At 53.3% G+C, this 21,056-nt stretch overlaps 1 protein-coding gene and 1 long non-coding RNA gene across 3 annotated transcripts; one reads left to right on the top strand and one right to left on the bottom strand.

Annotated features, from left to right (window-relative positions):
- Positions 1-389: 389 nt before the first annotated feature.
- LOC114861952 (filamin-C-like) lies at positions 390-20,841 on the bottom strand. 2 transcript variants are annotated; one of them, XM_029161716.3, is made up of 48 exons: positions 19,892-20,841; positions 16,543-16,791; positions 16,371-16,468; positions 16,153-16,303; positions 15,743-15,861; positions 15,600-15,677; positions 15,367-15,529; positions 15,086-15,286; positions 14,388-14,504; positions 13,136-13,273; positions 12,929-13,055; positions 12,622-12,758; positions 12,334-12,527; positions 12,149-12,262; positions 11,929-12,072; positions 11,503-11,626; positions 11,268-11,428; positions 11,070-11,160; positions 10,729-10,898; positions 10,537-10,654; positions 10,150-10,412; positions 9,160-9,757; positions 8,526-8,699; positions 8,279-8,441; positions 8,044-8,204; positions 7,806-7,973; positions 7,550-7,673; positions 7,297-7,453; positions 6,149-6,338; positions 6,049-6,072; positions 5,666-5,913; positions 5,072-5,171; positions 4,855-4,995; positions 4,595-4,723; positions 4,343-4,516; positions 3,971-4,132; positions 3,700-3,903; positions 3,467-3,619; positions 3,271-3,393; positions 2,950-3,189; positions 2,560-2,829; positions 2,336-2,473; positions 2,138-2,253; positions 1,923-2,055; positions 1,676-1,852; positions 1,386-1,604; positions 1,093-1,299; positions 390-1,015 (listed from the first exon to the last, which is right to left on the bottom strand). In XM_029161716.3, the coding sequence occupies exons 1-48, from the start codon at positions 20,271-20,273 to the stop codon at positions 828-830; spliced, it is 8,220 nt and encodes a 2,739-aa protein (XP_029017549.1). In that variant the 5' UTR covers positions 20,274-20,841; the 3' UTR covers positions 390-827. The 2 variants fall into 2 exon arrangements, with proteins under 2 accessions (XP_029017549.1, XP_029017551.1); XM_029161718.3 differs by lacking the exon at positions 14,388-14,504 and having other exon boundaries at positions 19,892-20,840.
- Positions 16,786-20,952, top strand: LOC114861963 (uncharacterized). Its single transcript, XR_003786909.2, has 3 exons — positions 16,786-19,110; positions 19,221-19,311; positions 19,393-20,952. It is a non-coding gene; the product is annotated as an uncharacterized LOC114861963 (long non-coding RNA).
- The last annotated feature ends 104 nt before the right edge of the window (positions 20,953-21,056 follow it).

The raw sequence follows: 21,056 nt of genomic DNA, 5'->3' as shown, positions 1-21,056 counted from the left end.
CCATCCAACAGCTTTTCAATCGTACTCTTTTATAGTTTTAATCCCCTTTCTTGTGGTTTGAACAGTCCAGAGACCAGAAAACCAAAGGCCAGCACGCGGCAGACCCAGACCAGAGACCCAGATTCAGTTTGAATGCTGAGAACCTGGAAGCTGCGGGACGTCCTGTGACGCTGTGAGTTTTTCTGGACTCCAGGTGAAGTTAACGTCTGCAGAGGTCACGGCCGGAGGAACCAACCAGCTGAAGGTCCACCGAGCCTGTTCTCCGTCCTCCAGCGCAGTGTGTGCAGCCACCTGCTGGTCTCCTGTCAGTGGTTCACCCAGTACAGAACGTGTGCAGAGGTTCTGCTGCAGACCCGGTCCGCTCTGTAATGAACACGGCGCCGACACGCTTTCCTGTGGCAGGTTAGGCCAAACAAGGCCGATTTATTTCATTAACCAGTTTTTGATGCATATAAAATCACTATAAAATGTGTCATAGCAACAGTGGTTGTCTCGCTGCACTGGAACCTCTAACTATCCAGAAAAGAAACATCAACTCCGTCACATGCTCAACAATAAGACCGTCAATCAATGAGGGAAAAGCTCCGAGAATAAATAAATCGCAGGCAGAGCGAACAGTCACATTATGGTGTAAGAAAACAGCTGCTGTTCTAGCTGCACCCGAAGACCACGGATGGACCTCCGAGACCCTGGTTTATAGCAACATTTGTCCTCAGTGGAGGCGACGTGGGCTCCACCTCAGCTGCTGCGGGCCAGTGGGTGCAGGAGGGTCCTGTGCTGGTGCAGACAGAGGCGTGTCAGTCAGAGAAGGCCGTGACGAGCCGGCCCTAAGGCACCGTGACGTGGAAGGGGCTGCCGGGGACACTGTCGTCGCCCCATTTCACCATCAGGATGTAGCTGCCCTGCTCCTTGACGGTGTACGTCACATTGTACATCCTGTTCCCCACGTGTTTGACGTACACCTCCTCGCAGGGCGCCTTGGGCCCGTGGACACCGACCATCAGCATGTTGGTGCCTGCAGAGCCAAAGGCAGAGGAACCAGTGAGTGAGGAGAAGAGGACAGAGCTGGTGATGTCTCCCGCAGCTCCTCACCTGCTTTGCTGCAGTCGACCGTGAACATGTTCTTCTGACCGATGAAGGCTTTCGACAGACCGGCGCCTCTGGAGATCACCTTGCTGGCGTCCGAGGAGAACTTGGGTAAGGAGGTCAAGGCCCCGCCCACCGCCGACGACTTGGTGACGGTTTCCACGAGGACAGAGGACGTCTCATGCAGGCTGTGGCCGCCGGACAGACGAGGCCCTGACACAGAGGAGCCGCAGTGAGAGTCCAGAATGGCTGCATTAAACCCTGAGTGTGACCGCGCCGGTAGCGGCCCCCTGACCCACCTGACACTTTGGCTTTGAAAGGGCTGCCGACGATGTGCTGGGGTCCTCCGTACTTGATGGAGATCAGGTAGCTGCCTGGAGCCATGGGTGTGTATGAGACCGTGTAGCCCTCAGGACACTCCTGACAGTCCATCTTGACTTTGGACGGCCCGTCGATGGTCACAGACAGAGCCCCTGAGCCCGCATTGCACGTGTTCACCATAAAGTCTGAGGCCACGCCTGAGAGAGATGGGCCCAGTCAGCAGCAGAACGTTCTCAGCGAGTGCTTTGACAGGAGGCTGAGGTCTTACCTGTTGTTCCTCCCTCCAGTCCTGGTCCAAACGCAGACACCATTCCAGGATCCCCAACTTGTCCAGGTTCCCCCACCCTGATCTTGAAGGGGCTGCCAGGAACGTGGCTCCCATTGAAGCGGACGTGGATGGAGTGAACTCCGTTTTCCCTTGGGATAAACCTGACGGCATACTGGTCTGTAGACACAACATGAGATGAGACCTGGCTCACCAGCGATTCACAACCTCCACGTCTTCCCACACTCACCGCTGTCCAGCTCAGAGATGTAACACTCCTCTATGGCCCCTGAAGGCGTGTGGATCTTTGCATCAATCAGACCTCGGGCTCCGTTCAGCTGCACAGCAAAGGAGGCCTCCTGTCCCACCTTCAGACCCATCTCCTGAAGAGCAGAGGAAGGCGGAGGGTTAGAACCTGGCAGTTCTCTGGGCCCGTTCCTCAGGTTTGACCAGCAGAGCTCTCACCTGCAGGCTGCTGATGGTGAGACGACGGGCGTCGTCAGATAACGTGGCGATGGGGACGATGAACGGAGAGTCTGGGATGTGCTCGTCGTTGAATTTAATGGAAACCTCGTAATCACCTTGGAGACGACGACAGGGTAAACATGAACATTGTATTCTCACTACGTGGGGTGTCTTCTTCCTCATGTCTGTAAACCTCACCAGGCTCCTGCACCACGTAGGCCACGCCACAGGATCCATCCTTCCTGTCCTCAAAGGTGATCTCAGCCTTGCTGGGTCCCTCCACAGCGATGGAGAGGCCTCCAGCTCCAGCTTCTCTGGTCCAGATGCTGAACTCAGCTGAAAAACAACAACACATTTGTCTTGATCTCGTCCAGTACATGACGTGACATAACTGGGACCATTTGTGATTTCATAAAGCCCACCTGGGATCCCAGCCACTCCTCGATCCAACCCGGTTCCTCCTGCTCGGACCTTGTGGGCCCCTCCCTCTCCTAGGGGCCCCACAGTGAACTGGAACGGGCTCCCAGGGACATGCTGGCCCTGGTATTTCACATTGACTGTGTGAGCTCCCATCTCCTGAGGGATGAAGCGCACGCTGTAGGTGCTCTCTTCTCCTTTTATGATCTCTGCATTCTCCGTCTTTCCACCAGGACTTGTCACCTGAGCCGTCATCTCCTGGTTACTGGCCTCACCTGAGGAGGGATCAGTATGTAGTATCACATGTGGTCAGTGCAACCCGGTAGCCTCGGATCCAGAACTGAACAGAACTAATCACTTCACAGCTGAACTAGATGAGCCAGAAACACACGCACCGTCCTGCGGTCGGCTGCTGCTGAAGCCGCTCAGACTCTCTCGTCCCAGGAAACCCCCAAACACATCTTTGAACGGGTCTCCCCCCACCTGCGTGCTCTCCTCCACTCGGACCTCCCTCTTGGTCTCTCCCCCCCGTGTTTTACTGATCTCTGTCCTCTCCGTGCGAGTGTAGGTGTGGCTGCTGCGCGTGAAGGTCCGAGTCAGGCGCTCTTGAGCAGAGACCATCTGGAACCAGTTGCCTGAGACAGAGAGCAGCAGGTGAGGAGTAGGAAGTGGAGGGTCGGCTGCAGACGGGAGCAGCACTGAGGCTCAGAACTCACCTGGTATCTTGAGGTTAAGGTCACAGGTGCTTCCCACAGTAGCGATGGATGGAGCCTGGCGCCTCCTGGTGATGCTCTCCTTCATCCGGCCTTCGCCAAACACTTTCACTGTGAACGGGCTTCCTGTTGGGGAAAAAACGCTGTTTATGACAAACTATAGAACCGCAGGAGGAAAGTGTGTGTCTGTTACATGCACCTGGTACATGCTGGTCAGCAAACTTGATATTGATGATGTAGTTTCCAGGTTCAGTCGGGCAGTAGGTGACTTTACACGTCCCGTCCTCCACGTCCTCACAGTTAATGTCCACTTTACTGGGACCCTCGATGGACAAACCCAGACCTCCGTAACCTGCAGCAGGGACGCGGTCGTCTACTGCAGCGTCTGGTAGCTGACCTTATTTCAGACAATCTAGTGAGTCTGGTTCTTACCTGCGTTCCTGGTGTCCACGATAAACTCTGCCACCTCGAAGGTGTGTCCCTCCACCAGCCCCTGACCGCACACCTTCACCTTACTGGCGTCTCCAATCTCTGACTGACCCACCATGATCTTGAAAGGACTGTTGGTCACATGTTTGCCGTTCTTTTTCACACTGACCACATGTTCGCCCACTTCCTTCGGCGTAAAGGAGATGCCTACAGGAGACAAGGAGGAGTGAGTCACAACCCAGAGAGGAGTCGGGAGCGGAGGACTGCTACCCACCGATGTGTCTGTTGGGAAGCCTCTTGAGTAGACACGGCTCCTCGTGTCCGGACGGCGCTCTGATGGTCGCCACCAGGCTGCTCAGGTCCGTTTCCGTGATCTTTAAGGACACGTCCGTGGCCGTGCCAACGTTTAGCCGAGACGTCCTCATGGAGTAGTCACCTGGAAGTCAAACTCGTTAAACAAGAGCAATCAGAACCAACGGGTCAACAATGAGCTACTTCAACGTTTTAAAACCTGCTGCTTTGTGTTTTGAATGTTTCCTGAGTTGAACATCAGACTAGTTGTGAGGCCTTTACCAGGCTACAGGCTCAGCTCAGCGCCCTCTGGCTACAGAAAGCGTTAGAGTTCAGCTCTGGAGGAGCATCACACCTGTGATCCTGGCGGAGAAGGGGCTGCCAGGGATGTGCTTGTCATCAAACTTAACAATGATGTTGTAATCTCCGGGTGCGGTGGGCAGGTAGGACACGGTGCACGTCCCGTCTTTGTTGTCCTTACAGCTGATCTCTGCTTTAGATGGACCCTCCACAGCCAGGGACAGACCTCCTGCAGAGAGGGGGGGGACACCAAAGTGGCTCTACCGCAGAGTACGTGGACATGGGCTGTACACGGTGCTACCAATACCTTCTCCAGCGTCTTTAGTCACAATAGTGAAGGTGGCGGGACTGTTCACGGTGCCGTGGCTCAGGCCAGGCCCATACGCAGTCACGTGGCCGCTGTTGATGGCGTCAACATAGAACTGAAGTGGACTTCCTGCAAAGCAACAGGACATGACAAAGGTTCAAATACACTGGGGCCTCAACAACACATCAGCTCTGACACAGGAAGCCTTGGACTGGACCTGATACAGATTCAGGTCGACTTGAAGCAGCTACTACACGCACCTGGGATGTGGGTGCCGTCATATTTGATGTCCATCTCATGCAGCCCTCGTTCAGTGGGGGAATATTTCACTGTGATGGTGCCGTCCTTGTTGTCAGTGATGTAAGGACAAGCGGTTCCACCGGATGGCGTTCGCACGTCACCTGGACACGTTGCACATAGATCAAGCAACCACCTCCAGCTTCCAGAGCATTAGTGTGCTAGTAGCTGGACGCCTACCCGTGATCTCTCCTTTCTGCACAGTGAAGGGAATCACCAGGCTGAAGGGGCGGAGGACGGGCTCCATCCCATCCATGGGCCCGATGGGCTCGTCGGTGGCCTGCACCAGGACCAGAGGAGAGGCCGTTAACTGAAGCTGGGCTGTGGAACCAGTCTGACACCAGGTTATGTATCAGCACTGACTAAAAAGAAGACAAGCAGCGGGTTGGACTGAATCCAGAGAAGAATACTCACACCTCAGCTGGGACATGGCTGCGTTAGTAGATCATGCAGAGGGAACATGCAGCGTCTGTCAGGGAATGAGGCCTGTTATTACGCGTGTAAGTGGCGCAGCGCTGGTTAACGGCTGCTGGAGCTGGAGCTGCTCACACGGCTCCTCTGGCCTGACGGGGAACAACACACACATGCACAAACCCACATCCACACGCTGGTTAGTGCTTTATGTTCAGGTAGAGACGCAGCTTTAACAGGTTAACACATCTCACACAGTCCTGCACCATCTGCTGATTAGTTACAGTTCGGTTTGGATCCAACGGTCCCGCTCTGACAGAGGCCTCATGGAACCTCGCTCCAGACAGACGGGCGCTGACTCACCACCACGTGGAACGGGCTGTTGGGAATGTGCTCCCCTCCGAACCGGATGGTTATGACGTATTTTCCAGGCTCCGGAGCAGTGTAGTAAATATCAAAGGTCCCGTCTGCGTTCTCCACCACGTCCACATCCAGGTCTGCTCCGTCAGGAGTCGACACCTTACAGGTGACTTTACCTTTCCCAGCTGCCTTTGCATCGACCGTGATGACGGTTTCCTCTCTGATCTGGATGGTCGGACCGAATCCCGATCCTGATGGGAAACGCACAGTTAAGCTGCATTTTAGGAATAATGCTGGTTATGTGTAGAGTTCAGTGTGATGTGTGAAAGCATCACTGCTACCAAACTGTAGTTGATGCCAGTAAGGGGCTGTGACCCTGTACTCACCCAGCCCGTGTCCTCCGATCGACACTGTAAAAGACAAGAAGAGTGTCAGCGCCTGAAGGCGGATCTGCTCCACTCGAACGCTGACTGACGCATTTCCCACCTGTGACCAGACATTTGCTGGCATCTCCGGTGGGCAGGGCGTGGATGCGGTACGGCGAGTACGGGATCTCGTCTCCTCCGTATTTGATGGTGATGGTGTACCGTCCCGTCATGTCGGGGATGTAGGACACCGTGTAGGTCCCGTCTCTGTTGTCTCTGATGTTCGCCTTCTTGGGTTTTCCCTCTGGGTCCTGAACCAAAGCAGACAGGGAGTCAGGCAGAGTAACAGGAGACATGTTTGTAAAGAGGTGAGGAGTTATGAATCTACAGCTCGGCTCTACTCTACAGGGACAGACCGGCCATCAGCGGACTCCTGACATCCGCCATTTTAGGAGTTTTTTAGAGATTAGACCTGGACCTAGAAATGATCACAGGGCAGGAGGAAGCACATCACCAGTATGAAGAAGCAGCACTGATCAGCCTGACATGGAAGCACATAGCATTCACTAGGGCCAGTTTGTTGTTATGATTAGCACCGACACATTGCCGTCATTGACCAACGGGAACGTTCACCAACGGTGCCAGATGCTGTGAACACTCCTGGTGGTTTGAGACCAGTGGTCTCACAGTACTCACTTCAGAGAGGGTGTAACGCTGGATGGAGTGCTCGGTTAAAGGACAACTGAATACCACACCTGCATGTTAGCATGTTAGACAAAGAGGGGCACCTAGGAACTGATCCTGCCCTTAGTTGCTGTCCTTGGCCAGTAGAGGGCGCCACAGGACAGCTTACTGATCCCATCCTTTCCTGTGTAAAGGAGATTCCTGGCTTATCTAAAGAATGGGCAAGGATATGAGGGGGAGGGAGGGGGGGTTAGAGGAGACAAGGAAGGCGTGCAGGCCTTACGCAGCCTCTCCTCCTACTGAAGGGGATGGTTTTCTTTACAATATGAGTCTCCCAAACCCTCCTGCCCCAGTCCTCCGCAAACAGCGAGGCCTCTTGCCTGCACCCATCGGGACCCTGCAGCAACAGTAAAGGGCTCCAACAGTGGAACAGACCAGTGACAGACACTAAGCTGTGTCTGTGACCCAGTTAATGGTGGAGCAGACACAGTAACAGGTTCTACCGTCCCGTAAAATGACACTGTTACACACAGACCTAGATCACCTTATAGACCTGGTTCTGTGGCTGGATCCACTGGGACTCACCAGGATCTGGACCGTTAGCAGCCCTTCTCCAGCATGTCGGGCATCAATGGTGAACTCAACTGGCAGACTGGCAAGAACCCCAGAGGCATTCAGACCCGGACCACTGGCTCGAACCTTACTGGCATCGTGAGCCGGTAACGTCTTGATCTTAAAGGGACTGCAGGAGAAGACCCAAATCAGTAGGACTGGAACTGGTTTAGAGTTGGAACTGAATCAATGACATCATCTCAAGCTGGGCTTCAGCAGCACCGACCTGCAGGGCACCTCCTGCTCGGCATACTTCACGCACAGCGTGTATGGGCCATCGCTGGCTGGAGTGTAGTTGACAGTGTGGGTCCCGTCTCCGTTGTCAGTGATGCTGATTGGCTCAGTCACACCTGAAGAGCAACACATTCACAGACACTCAGTGATACGATAAATGTGGATTCAGCAAGCTCTCAGAACCAGCTTCAGAGGCTGGACTGCCTCATCCAGAACCGGCAGACTTCAGCATCCTAATTTGCTCTTACCTGTGGGTCCATAGAGCTGCACCTCCAGGGGGGCCACCCCGGCCTTGCTGGTGTCCACCAAGAAGGTCTGAGGAACGTGAGCTCGGACTCCGCTTCCCAAACCTGGGCCTGAACATTTCACCTTACTGGGATCGACCAGCTCTCGTACAGGGACACGGAATGCGCTCCCTGCAACACAGAGTAGTATGGAGATCACGAAGAACACGGCAGTCTGGGTTGTATGAGCAGGGTCCTCTACCTGGGATAGGTAAGCCTCCAAAGCTGATGTTCACGTCATACTCTCCAGGAGTGAAGGGGAAGTACTCCACACTGCAGCTGCCGTCCTTGTTGTCCTTGCACGACATCTTAGCTTCAGATGGACCCTCGATGGCCAGACCAAGACCGCCGGTGCCGGCGCCCCTAAGGAGAACAGAGCAGTGACAGACCAGGACAGCACAGACATGAACCAGCATGAATTAATCCAGACCAATCACCTGGTCTCAACGGTGAAGCGGTTCGGTCTGTTGACCAGACCTTCCTCTAGACCGGGACCGTAGGCTCGGACCCGACTGGGATCACAACCCTCAGTCACCAATACGTGGAATGGACTCTTTGGCACCATCAAGTCATCAAACAAAACTTCAATCAGATGCAAACCTGAAAAAGCAACGTAGAGCTTTAGCGGCTGTTATGATGCAGCCTCTCCTGCGGTGCTGCTGAGATCGTGGCTATGAGACTCACCGTCCTCGTAGGGCGTGTACTCCACGCGGTACGTCCCGTCTCCCTTGTCAGTGGTGTAGGCGTCGGTGTTGGCCCCTGACGGGTTGGAGATGCAGGTCTTGACGTGGCTGCCGCCGCTCTTACAGTGGGCGCGAGCGTCCACAGTGAAGTGGGAGGTCACTTCCTTCAGGACACCTGAGAGCAGACGAGCATTTAGTGCCGACCACAGCAGGATGTCGTTCATACGTTCCCAGAGACCAAACTCAATAATCCGCAGCTACGTGACTGAGTGTGGTTTGATCGCTTCTGACTTCTGGTTTCCTTCTGTACTCACTGTAGCTCATAACTCCCTGCATAAGTACTACAGTAAAAGTCCACGTCCACACAACAGAACCATCTACTGAGCGTGTGCAATAGCTGCAGCCTATGCGCTACACAGTACAGCCTGCGCTGTGGGGTCCAGGAGGCCACTGAGTCAACCGGTCAGTCCCGGGACATGAGCCCCAGGTCAAAGTCCAACCATCACTTACATCAATTACACTCACTGAGGGGAAGGTTGGTGAGATCATTTAAAAAGTAGAGGGCGTCGGACCTGTGCTTACTGCTCTTTAGCTAACGCTCACTCTAACTGAGGAGACTTTGACAGGTTCCTAACCTCTGGGTTCTACTCCTGGCCCGTAGACTTTGACTCCGCTGGTGTCCACGGCCGGGTCCACCTGCAGTCGGGTAGGGAACTTCGGCACGGTGTGTCCTCCGTAGTTGATGGTGATGGTGTACATGCCGTGGAACTGGGGGATGTAGGTAATGGAGTAGGTCCCGTCGCTGTTGTTCTGGATGTGAACTTCGGCTTTGGCTCCGGAGTCTGAGATGATCTCTATGGTGAGCTCCGCTTCACCGGCTTTGGAGCAGTCCACAGTGAACGACCCAACCTCGTTGACTTTACCTCGCTCCAGACCGGGGCCACTGGCCGTCACCTTATTAGGGTCGAAGGCCGACTGGACCGCGGCCTTGAAGGGAGAACCGGGGATGTGCTGCTCTGCAAACAGGATGTTAATGGTGTACTCGCCGGGCTCCGTGGGCAGGTATGACACGGAGCACGAGCCGTCGCCGTTGTCCTGACATTCGATCTTGGCCTCGCAAGGTCCCTCCACCGTCAGGCCCAGACCACCAGTACCAGCTCCCTTTGTGTCAATGGCAAATGGGGCAGGTTGGCCCACAACACCACCCTGAAGTCCTGGACCATAAGCTCGTACCTGTGGGGTTCAGGTCGGAGACACTCGAGTTAGGTTCATCATTTTGGTTTGAGGCAAGCTCCCTAATAACCACACTTAAGATGCATTTACCTGGGACACAGTCTTATTAGAGCAGAACCATTTACTGGGCCCAAGGCCTCAGTTCAACCTGAACCCTGAAGCTCAGTCTGTCATCTGTCAGAGCTGATCTCCACTCAACATCAAACCATAACTCCCGCTTCTCAATATTTTTGTTTTCAGAGCTGCATCAAATTTAAGTTTCAGATACTGGGCACAGTGGATCTGGAACCGGTTTGGCCTTGTTGGTATAGGTTCTGGTTGTTTTCTTGAGGTGAAGCTAGATGAATACAGGGACGTTTCATTAATATGAGTCCGTCTTCAGCAATTCTCACCTTTGACGGGTCGGGCGGCATGATGCCCTCCACAGTAAATGGACTTCCTGGGACGGGGTTCCCGTCGTAGCTGATGTCCACTCTGTACGGACCCTCCTCAGGCGGGATGTACTTCACAGTGTGAAGCTCGTTGGCTGTGCCCGACTCCAGCTTACAGGGGATGGGCCGACGTGACGGGGACGTGATCTTCACATCCAGGTTCCCCTGGCCTCCAGCTCCTCGAGTACTGATGGTGAAGTCCTGATCCTTCCCAACGTCCACTTCTTAAAACACAGGACACAACAAACGCCCAGCTTCAGTACAGTTACCATGAATTGGTAGAAGAATCATTATCACTTTCTCCTGTTCCTCCAAAATAAAATCCCCAGGACGAAGCCTTATTCTTACTGTTGTTCAGCCCCTGAATTTGGACCATGGTGAGGTCCAGTGGGGGGGCCACAACCACATGAAATGGGCTTTTGGGGATGGGGTCTCCTCCGTGGCACACAGTGATGGACATGTTCCCCTGATGAGACAGACCGGTGAGCCCAGGTTCATCAGCTCATGATGACACACCTGTGACTGGGGGCGGGGCCTCACCTGCTGCGCCGCTGTGTAGCGGACGGTGTATGAGTAGTCGTGGTTGTCGATGACCTCAAAGTCTCGGACGGCATCGCCTGTGGCTGCTGCAGTAAAATGGACCTCGGGTTCAGCTTTACCCGCTCCTTTAGTGTAAATGGTGAAGTGAGTCGGTTTGGCCACTTCAACACCTGACAAGAAAACGCTGTCAGTTCAGACATGAGTACGGTCGATACAATCGCAAGTACTGCTACAATATAGTTAGACCATACAAGTACTGCAAACAGTACTTGTATGGTATAACTGTGTTTGCAGTACTTGTACAGTAGACCTGTGTACTGTTTGCAGTATTTCCCGCTCACCCATCTTGTTGAGTCCTGGTCCTTCTGCTCTGACTTTAGCTGCGTCGTGTGACGGCTCCACCTTTATTCTGAAGGGGCTGATGGGTATTTCCTGTATCAAGGTTAGATGAGTCAAGTAAGTCAGTAAGTCAAGGTGAGTCATCATCATGTTTCAGCAGAACTTCCTGTCAGATGCAGTTCACCTGCATGTGTTCTTACCTGGTCGGCAAACAGAACCATGATGGTGTACTGACCCGGACCCGGAGGCGTGTATTTAACTGTGAACGTGTCGTTATCATTTTTGATGATGTCAAAATCGATGTCGGCCTCCGCCGGTCCGACCACACCTGGAGCACACTTGATCCCGATGCTCACGTCACCTACAAGAGACATATCAAAGCTAAACTAAAGTAGCAGTAAGCAGCAGAGAGCAGCTCACTGGAACCAGGCTCACCCTGCCCGGCCTCGCTGCAGTCCACCGTGAAGTACGTGGGCTCGTTGGCCTTCAGTCCTGTGTTCTCCACACCCGGGCCATAAACCTTCACGTTCTCCGGATGACTTCCTTCTCCAATAGTGACCTGACACACAGCACACACACAGACAGTCAGTCTAAACAGCTAGCTCTCCTCCCCTCAGTGGATACAGCTGAACAACACAGAAGGACACATCTGCTTCCATCTTCAGGCGTTTGCCTTTTGGCAGCAGCTGGCTTCAGCTTCTTACCACTGTGTTCCGCTCAGTTTCTGGTTCTACAGATGCAGTGACTCCTATATGGTTCTCTTATTTTTAAGCATTTTTAGAACAAAAGAGGCTCAGAAAGCATCCTGTCATTGACAGGTGCAGGTTCTGGCTCTCATGTCCAGCGTTAGCGGTGTTTTACCCTGAAAGGGCTGGTGGGCACATTGACTTCCCCCCAGGTGACGATGATGGTGTGTTTGATCGGCTTGGTGGGAACGTAGACGCAGAAGTAGGTACTGTCTCCGTTGTCGCTCATCTGGATGTCAATGGGGAAACCTTCTGCATCCTGAAAGCACAAACACGTCTCATTGGTCTGCAGTGTTAGAAGCAGCATGGTTTGAAGCTCACTGATGGGTTTCCACCTGAGCGTAGAGCTTGAGCTCTCCTCTGCCGGCTCCGTGGGTGTCAATGGTGAAATCGGCAGCTTTGTTGACGATGCAGCCCAGAGGCTCCAGACCAGGCCCGAAACACTTCACCTGCAGAAACCAGCACGTTCACCCCAGCGTGTTGCGACCGGAGACAGACACACAAGACCAAAGTGTCCAACCTTCTCTGGGAAGACGTCGATGGCAGCAGGCAGGACATGGGCCATGAAGGGACTGTCCTTGATGTCCTCATCGTCGCATATGACGTGGACGGCGTAGTTCCCCGGCTCAGTCGGCCAGTAGCGAACATCACAGGAGCCGTCGCCTTTGTCATCACACTCTATCTTGGCCTGGGAAGGACCCTCGATGGAGAAGCCTGCAGAGAGACAGGTTGAGTCACATCTGAGCCCCACCTCTCCTCCGACCACACTTACACACAGAAAACCCCTGCTGCTGTTGTTTCCACGTACCCAAAGTTCCCACCTCTGTCCCGATGGCCTCCACCACAAAGTCAGCACTCCTCCCCACCATGCCGGTCTCCAGACCTGGGCCCCAGGCCCGAACCTTCTGGGATCCCACCTCCTCACTCACCTGGACTTCAAATGGGCTAAAGACAGACACAAATATCTAAATGTGGCTTCAACACATGCGCGCGCACACACACACACACACACACACACACACACACACACACACACACACACACACACACACACACACACACATACACACACACACACACACACACACATATCTTTATCATTCACAAAGTCCAACCTGCGTGGGATGCTGTGTCCTCCCCAGGTGATGCTGACCATGTACCTTCCCGTCTTAATGGGGTAGTAGTTACACTCATACAGACCGTTTTCCATCTCCAGGACCTTCACCGGCTCCTCCTGACCCTCTGCACAGGAAGAAACCCATTAGCCGTGCCCGTCATGTAAAGCTGCGACTTAAACAAAGTGACAGAACAAAAAACTGTACTTGGTCCCTTCACGCTGACTTTGAGCTCCCCGCTGCCGGCTCCTTTGGTGTAAACCTTGAAATCTGCCACCTCCTTGACTCTCAGCCCCTTTGGCTGCAGACCTCTACCCGATGCCCTGCAGGCGTTGGGGCTGCAAGCTGTGTGGACCCATCAGAAGGAGAGATGGGACACTGGTTAGACTGGGAGGCTGCTGGTTAGAGTCCACCAGCTCCTCACACACTGTGTTGAACATAACTCAGTATGACAACAACCCTGTCTTCTCCATATTACAGCTATATGATGGTTTTTGATTCCAACATAACTGGTTCCAGTTCAGTCACTTTCCCAAAAGTTTGAATCCAAAGGTTCTGTCCAGAACCTGACTCATGTAAAGAACAAACTGTGAATACGACAAAAGTCCGCACGCACACGCACACGCACACGCACACGCACACACACACACACACACACACACACACACACACACACACACACACACACACACACACACACACACACACACACACACACACACACACACACACACACACACACACACACACACACTCTCTGATTGGTTAGTCAGCTGACCAAGCAATTTGCTGAGGCTGGAAGAGAAAAGTGAAAAGAAACCAGAGTGATGAGTCCAAACCGTCGACATACGACAGAACAAAATAAAAAGGTGTCATTTGTGATGATGGTGATGATGATGATAATGATGATGATGATGATGCAGGCATGTCAAAAGCTCAGTAAAATCTAAGATCCTAACATTTAAAACATTACGTTTGACATTTGAGTAATGGAGGAAAGAAATCCCAAAGCTAGTGCATGAGCATCATGAGTCTTTGATCAGACCTGCGGTCCTGCTGACGCTCGCGCCTGTCTGAATGTCCCTGATGCCTGAGGGTAAACTCAGTGACACCAAAGGGACGCTGGTCTGTCAGCGGGGGCAGCATCACAGCTCAGCTTCTTCTGCATTTATCAACGTTGCTTTGACATCTGCTGATTCTAAGTTAATTCTTAGCTAAGGCTACATGTGTTTGCTTGGAGCCCTAGGTCCTTAAACCCTGACACCACCCAAAGAGGAATCCACAGATCCACTTTCACTGTGTCTGGTTGTAGAAGAGGATGAAAGAAGTGCTGCACATGCTGTAAAGCTGGAAAGTGTCCAAAGCAATCAGAGGCAGGGATGACGGAGTGGAGGTGGAAGGAAACCAGGCTAGCGCAGGCAGGCCCCAGGCACCCCCCACAGCCCTGGCCTGTACTAACTTGGTCGCCTGGGTTTGGGTGGAGTTGGAGGGGGGGCTCTCCTTGTTGTGTCTGAGGGTGGGCAGTGTACGGACTGAAGTACAGTCTGCACCGGAGATCCAGGAGGTGGGTCGCTGTCTGAAAGTGAAGGAGTGAACAACAGTAATGACACATCTGGACATAGGGAGAAAGAGACAGGCCCCAGACAAGCAGACCAGCAGTCAGAGTCAGGACTCAGCAGTCACATCCCAAGCCCCAAACCAGAGTCTAGCTCTGGGCCAAGTTCTACTGCAGGTCCAAATGACACGTCAACATCTACAGTGAGAAGTGTAATCAGTCACCTAGGCGCTAGTATCACGCTGCCTGGCCCAGCATTAGCCATCCACCGGTCACCACAGGCCACGACTAGACAAACCCTTAAAAGATGGCTCCCAAATAAATAAGTCAGGACAAACAGGAGCTTCTCCAACACAGCAGATATTAACTAGAGATGGAGCCTAGTCAGAGCAGACAAAGCCCCACGTCAGGAGCCAGAACCATCATCAGTAAGTCAAGTCCACCGGACCCAGACTGGACTGGAGTCGGGCCAAACATTAAGCTCAGACTAGACGTTATTGCTGAGGGTGGAGGATGTTGGACGTTGAAGGAGGAGGGACCAGAAGCTCTGGATTAGCTTTGGATCTAAAACTCATTTGAAGGAGTTTCTGTGCAGGCCCTACCCTCGGACATGTTCACGGTGAAGGGGCTTCTGGGAATCTGCTGCCCAGCAAAGGTCACATAGACGGTGTGAGGGCCCTCCAGGATGGGGACATAGGTGCAGCGGAAAACACTGTCGCCTTTGTTCTCCAGAACAATCTCCACTGTGTCCCTGCGGCCGTTCGAATCCACAATGATGACGCACACGTCTCCGGCACCGGCTCCTGGTGGACACAACACAACACAAGCTGCAGACTGAAGCAGTGAGCAGCTGGTGATGATGAGTGTCGGGTCGATCCGTTACCTGCCGTGTAAATGTCAAAGTATGTGGGTTTGTTGGCCACGTTGCCCATTGCCTGCAGGCCCGGCCCACGGGCCTGAACTCTGGTCGGGTCACCCATGGCCTTGGAAACATGGACCATGAAGGGGCTTCTGTCAATGTCCTGCCCAGCAAATAGCACCTTCACCTGAAGGGAGAAGAATCAGAGGAGTGAAGCCCAGAACCGTGGCCCATATGGGCTTTCAGAACACTCTGACCTTGTGAAGCCCCTCCACTTTGGGCAGGTACACCACAGCGTAGGTTCTGTTCTGGTCGTTGTTGGGGATGACTCTCGCCTGATGGAAGATGAAGGTTTCAGTTCTATTTCACTGTGATGTGCTGAGATGAATAGTGCACCCACCTCCTCGGTGTGTCCCTCTGGGTCCTCCACATAAACCAGAACCTCACCCAGTCCAGCCTCCACCGTCTCCACCAGAAACTCTGCTGGTTTCAGGACCACGTTACCTCGAGGTTCGATACCTGAGGCCCAGACGAGAGGAGAGGCTCAGAACTGGGGCTGCCCTTTCTGTGAGCATCAGAGGGACCAGTATGTTACCACCCAGACCCCACCGTCTGTTCCTGGGGGTTATTGTGTGTGAGGAAGTGAGGCGGCTTTGTTCCTTTCAGTAACCAGCGCCGTCATGTGGGCATTTGCCTCAGGATCATCATGTGAGTGATGTAACAGGGTCATCTCATGTCACGAGGCTTGAGTTCACGGGATGAGACACTGCTGAGCTCTAGTGTTGCATGTACTAAATGAGTGAGTCTCACCTGGTCCGAAGGCCTTGGCCCTCTTTGGGTGCAGCGTCTTGGCCCTCAGAGGGGCCCCAGGCTTCAGCTTAGCTTTAGGGAACTGAGACAGGTAGGTCATGACAGAGTGCTCGTCCACGTTGGGGTCAACGATCTCCTCTGGAGCGATGACCTAGAGGGAGGAAGACGACAGTCACAGTGTGAAGAGCACGGGCCCCGCAGCGAACCGAGGACTCTACCTGTGGCACACCGAGCCAGTCGTCAGCCTGCTGCATGGCCTCTCTGGCGTTTTCCACTGGCTGGCTGGGATCCCACGTTTCCCAGTCGGGACACAGACCTGCAGGTCACAGAGACACTTATGAGCCTTTCTGGGCTGTCCAGCCTGTGACATATCAGGGTTGTGGGTCCTACCAGGGGCACAGTTGTCCACCAGGGCTCCCAGCGCCTTGCCGTCTCTCCAGTCTCTGTGGAAGTTAGTGATGGGGAGCTGTGGCACCTTGTTCTGGATCCAGCCCAGCAGACGCTGTTTGGGGGTCAGTTTCTTGGCATCTTCATCATCCTCATCCTCCCACATTGGCATAGAGATGGAGTAGTGAAGGATCAGGGTCCAGATCAGACCTAGGATCAGTTTCAGGTTCCCATCCACGATGGCTTTAGAGTCTGAGGGACAGAGAGGAGACGTGCAGATATAATGAACAATGTCTAGTGACGGGAGAACAGAACCTGACCTTTAGAGGACTCATCCTGGTTCTGTTCTGTTTACAGCAAGGAGTGAAGTACATAATGTAGAAACACAACAAGGCAGAGATTGCACGGACTGAAACAGAACCTTCCCCAGTAACGCTCACGTCGAGCTCAGAGTCACAGCGAAACGTCGTCGATCTGATGGAACCGGTCCGAATGTGTGTGCTGTGAAGGTGCTGCAGGATGATGTCATTTCACTTAGGGCAGAGGAATGAGGTCAGTAAATAGGAAACATATGTAGACACAGTAACATGCAGTGTCTGACGGATGGTCCAACCAGGAACCTTCACAGAACCTCTTTAATCAGAGCTGAGTAAAGTCCTTGTGGACGGGAAGCGTCCTCGCATGAGCAGTGGGACAGACGCAGCTAAAGACAGAGACCTTGAGCCATTAGAGCCAGTGTGGGTTCCTCGTGCTGCAGAGGGTGATACGACATGGAACATTTTCTTGTCTGAGCTCAGGCTGTTTCTACACACACGCACTCAGGAAAGCCAGGGTGCATTAGCCCAGACCGGACAGACAGGAACCGCCGTGATCGGAGCATCGCTGTAATCCTTCCTCAGGAAGCAGGATCTGCGAGCGGGTCCTGGACCACAGCATCAATGTGGGAACGTGAGGATGAAGGAGAACATGTGCCTGCAAACCCCTGAACACAGCGGCTTCCTGTGTGAGCCCAGCTCCCGATGTTTAATGTGCTACAGCTCTGGCCACAGTGAGGAGAAGGATCAGATCTGGATCTGGAACCAGAACAAAGAACTGGCCTGTTCCAGAAGAATCTGAAAAGAAGCGTGGAGCCGTTACACGAGGACAGAGACTGAACCAGTCCAACCCAGACTCACTGATGTATGTTGGTGTTTTCAACTCTTCCGCCTGATTAACATCTGCTTGTTGCCAACGGTTACCAAACAAACAGGCTGAAACAATGGAGTCCGAATAGAAAGGCCTCAGTGCCTTTCTGTCTGCGGGGGAGGAAACATGAGATGTTATACTCAGAAAGAGACACGACGACGCTGGGAAAGAATTAAACTTCTGAGTTGGTGTTTGCTTCCAGGATGTCACTGGCCGCTTTCACACTGTCAATCAAACTAAAGCTGGAGAACCGAGTCTGGGTCAGGACGGTTCTGGGTTTAGAATGAGGCTGAGAGGGACAGGAAGCCAAACCGGGTTACAGAACTGGTGCAGTAGCACATTCTGCACAGGGTCCTCTAGAGACGCAGCAGGTGAGGCCACTGGGAGACATTTGGAGCCAAAGGTTTTTAAGTTTGAGGACCAGGTCGGGTTCAGACCAAATCTAGAGTCAGAGTGATCATCAGCTGTTTATCCTGGAGACACTCACACAGCTCACACCTATAAAGACAGAAGAGCTCTCACAGCTGGTGAGTCAGCTGATCAAACTGCTGACTGTAGATGAAGACATGTGATGTCACCACTGTGATCCTGTCGCCCTCACCCAGATGCATTCTGGGAGGTGTAGGACACACAGCAGGGACTCCTCATCTTTCAGAGTGCATGTGCCGGTCCAGAGGCCGCTGGCAGCCGCTCGGTTCCTCCAGCAGGAAACATGAGCTCATCAGCTGTCTGAGCCCAGAGACGCTGGCTTCATTCGAGCATTCCTGCGCCGTGACTGCTCCCACACATGTTAACCATTACACTGAGACTGACACAATGACCCACAACATACCGGTACCGGGCTACGCTAGCTCTTCTAATGGTTACAGAGCATCAGCAGCTCTGTTCTCTCCAACTCGGCTGGAGCTGAAACCATGAGCTCGTTCATCTCAGGGATCTGTTCATAGAGCGTCTTGCGAAACAAGGTTCTGGTCCAGACACCAGGTAACGTCCTTCACCCGATGCCTTTTCTCCTAGTAAGTAACAATAGTAATTAATCTCTCAGCAGCACTACTGACACACTGACCAGTCAGTGATCCACATTACGTCTGTCTCGTTTCTATGTGCCATGTTTGTCAGCAGAACCTGTGACCTGGGTTTGTTCTGGCAGCAGGCGCTGGATGTTTGTGACAGCAAAGTGGACAAGACTTCCAGAACTCCCTAAGTTCTGGTGCTTCCATCAGAACCGTCTGAACTGACTTGTCCTCGCTGGATCTCTGCTGGTTTCCTCCCTCCAGTCTATTTTCAGCAGCTGTCGGTGGAGCGACAGCAGAGCCCAGCTGTCGTGCCATCAATCAGCCCCGTGATCCCCCTCCAGGCCTCACAGAACCCGACCAGCGTGCGCAGGTACCGACTGCAGCTTCCTTTGACCCCCACAGTCCAACTGTCCGGCGTCACTCAACATACTTCCCTTTCCTCAAACACCTCCTCATCTGTTGACTTCTGTGTCGTTCCAGAGTTCCCGGAATGTTCAGGAACGACGAGGTTGATTCTTTTAGAGCTGCTCCTTCATTAAAGCTTTTACTTTCAACACTTTACTGGAAAGAGGTATTTATAGTGAAAAGTTGTTGAATAAATCTAGGATGTAAAGTTTCATTTAAATGAAAAGTACTGTGTCTGATTCCACAGGCACAGAATGAAGTCCAAGTATGAACACGTGTCTGGACTCAGGTCCATCAGGAGGAGCGATCAGGTCCGACACTGGGATGTTTGTTATCTGATCCGCTGGGGGAACCCTTCTGGAAAGATCCACTTGGTCAGCGCTCGTCCATTCAGAACCACCAACACGAGCCAACAGGAAGCAGAGGAACCTTCCACACATTGAAGCTGCACCCGGACAATGAGTGAAATAACGAGGTTTAATTTTCAACGGAGCTTCTCTGGTTTTGTTATGAACCAGGTTGCGCTCTGTTCTGAGCAGAAATTTGTCCTGAAGGCAACGTGTGGTTCCACCTTTACAACCGAAGTCGTTGCTGGTCGTTTAAGGGAACCTCCTCGTGACAGAAAGAGCAGCCACACTAACGGCGTGCTTGGTTCCGGTTGTTCGGCACAACTAGGCGGCCACCACGTGAACACCGTGAAGCGGCTCCCCCCTGGAACGCACGTTTCGCGTCGTTTGACCACTTACCGATGGAAACCAGTTTGATGTGCTCCCTCTCCAGGAACTCCAGCGCCACAGAAACGTTCTCCAGCTTCATCTGCCTGAAGTTGGGTCTGCTGTGATACTTCCTGTACATCTTCTTCTGGCTCAGCACCTCCAGCAGCCCGATCAGCTTGAGCCCGTCGCTCAGGTCCTTCTGCAGGTCGTTGATGCGCTTGTTGAGGACCTTCAGGTGCTCGTTGCACCACCTGGTGAACGTGTTCTGCTGGATCTTCTTCCACGGAGCATCCTCCGCGAGGTCCTTCTCGGTGGCGGGCATCTCCTCCTCCTCCTCCTCGATGTCGGCGGAGCTCTGGTAGAAGTGCGGAGGCAGGAGCTGCGGCTCCAAGTAGCCGCTGTTTTTCATCATGGTGCCTTTTTATAGCACAAATCCGAGTGGGAAGAGAAGAGAAGTTGGGAAAACGAGAGGACGGGGGAGAGGCGCCCGGCCCGCTGGGAGTGACGCTCCGCGCTCCACCGAGTTCAAGGCAGAGAAAGACTCCGTTTGTTCCTTTCGGGCCAACTCGGAACCAAGTAGTGGGTCGACGGGCAGGAGAAGCAGGGACTGCGGCGGAGCAGCGAGTCGGGGTTTAAGAGGCTCGTCGTCACTGCGCTGGCCTCCCAGGAATGTCCCCGCCGTGACCATATACAACGGCGGCCCGGGCACCGCTCGCCCGCCGCTCATTGGGCGGCGGCGGCAGGGGGCGGGGTCAGACGGACCCCCGCAGCCCTGGCCCCGGACCCGCGGTGACACCTCCGCGTATTTTTAGAGGCTCCGGAGCGGAGGCGGACGCCGAGAGCTGGCTGAAAAGCTGCTCGTAAAGCGGCATCATCCGCAGACAGTCTGTTGGAAAGAAGGGAAACGAAAAATAACGGAGATAAACCAATAACCTGCTTTACTTTATGCCAACGTGAAGCTGAGTGGAACTCACGTGTTCCAGCATTATTTAAAAACCCACTGCTCCATTTAAAGTTTACTATAAAAGCAGTGAGTCACAGTTGTGTCCTCATCCAGTAAAAAGCTGGACAGTAAATATAGAGAAACTAAATTTATCGCAGCGTTTGTGATTCCTCATGATGCTCAGTGTGTGGTTACAGGCTGGTTACGCTATTAACATCCACGTGTAAGACTGTTTATGGAGTCAGTAAAAGT

This window comes from Betta splendens, chromosome 9 (genome assembly GCF_900634795.4).
Source record: "Betta splendens chromosome 9, fBetSpl5.4, whole genome shotgun sequence".
Taxonomy (NCBI): domain Eukaryota; kingdom Metazoa; phylum Chordata; class Actinopteri; order Anabantiformes; family Osphronemidae; genus Betta; species Betta splendens.
This window is presented reverse-complemented; position numbering and strand designations above follow the sequence as displayed.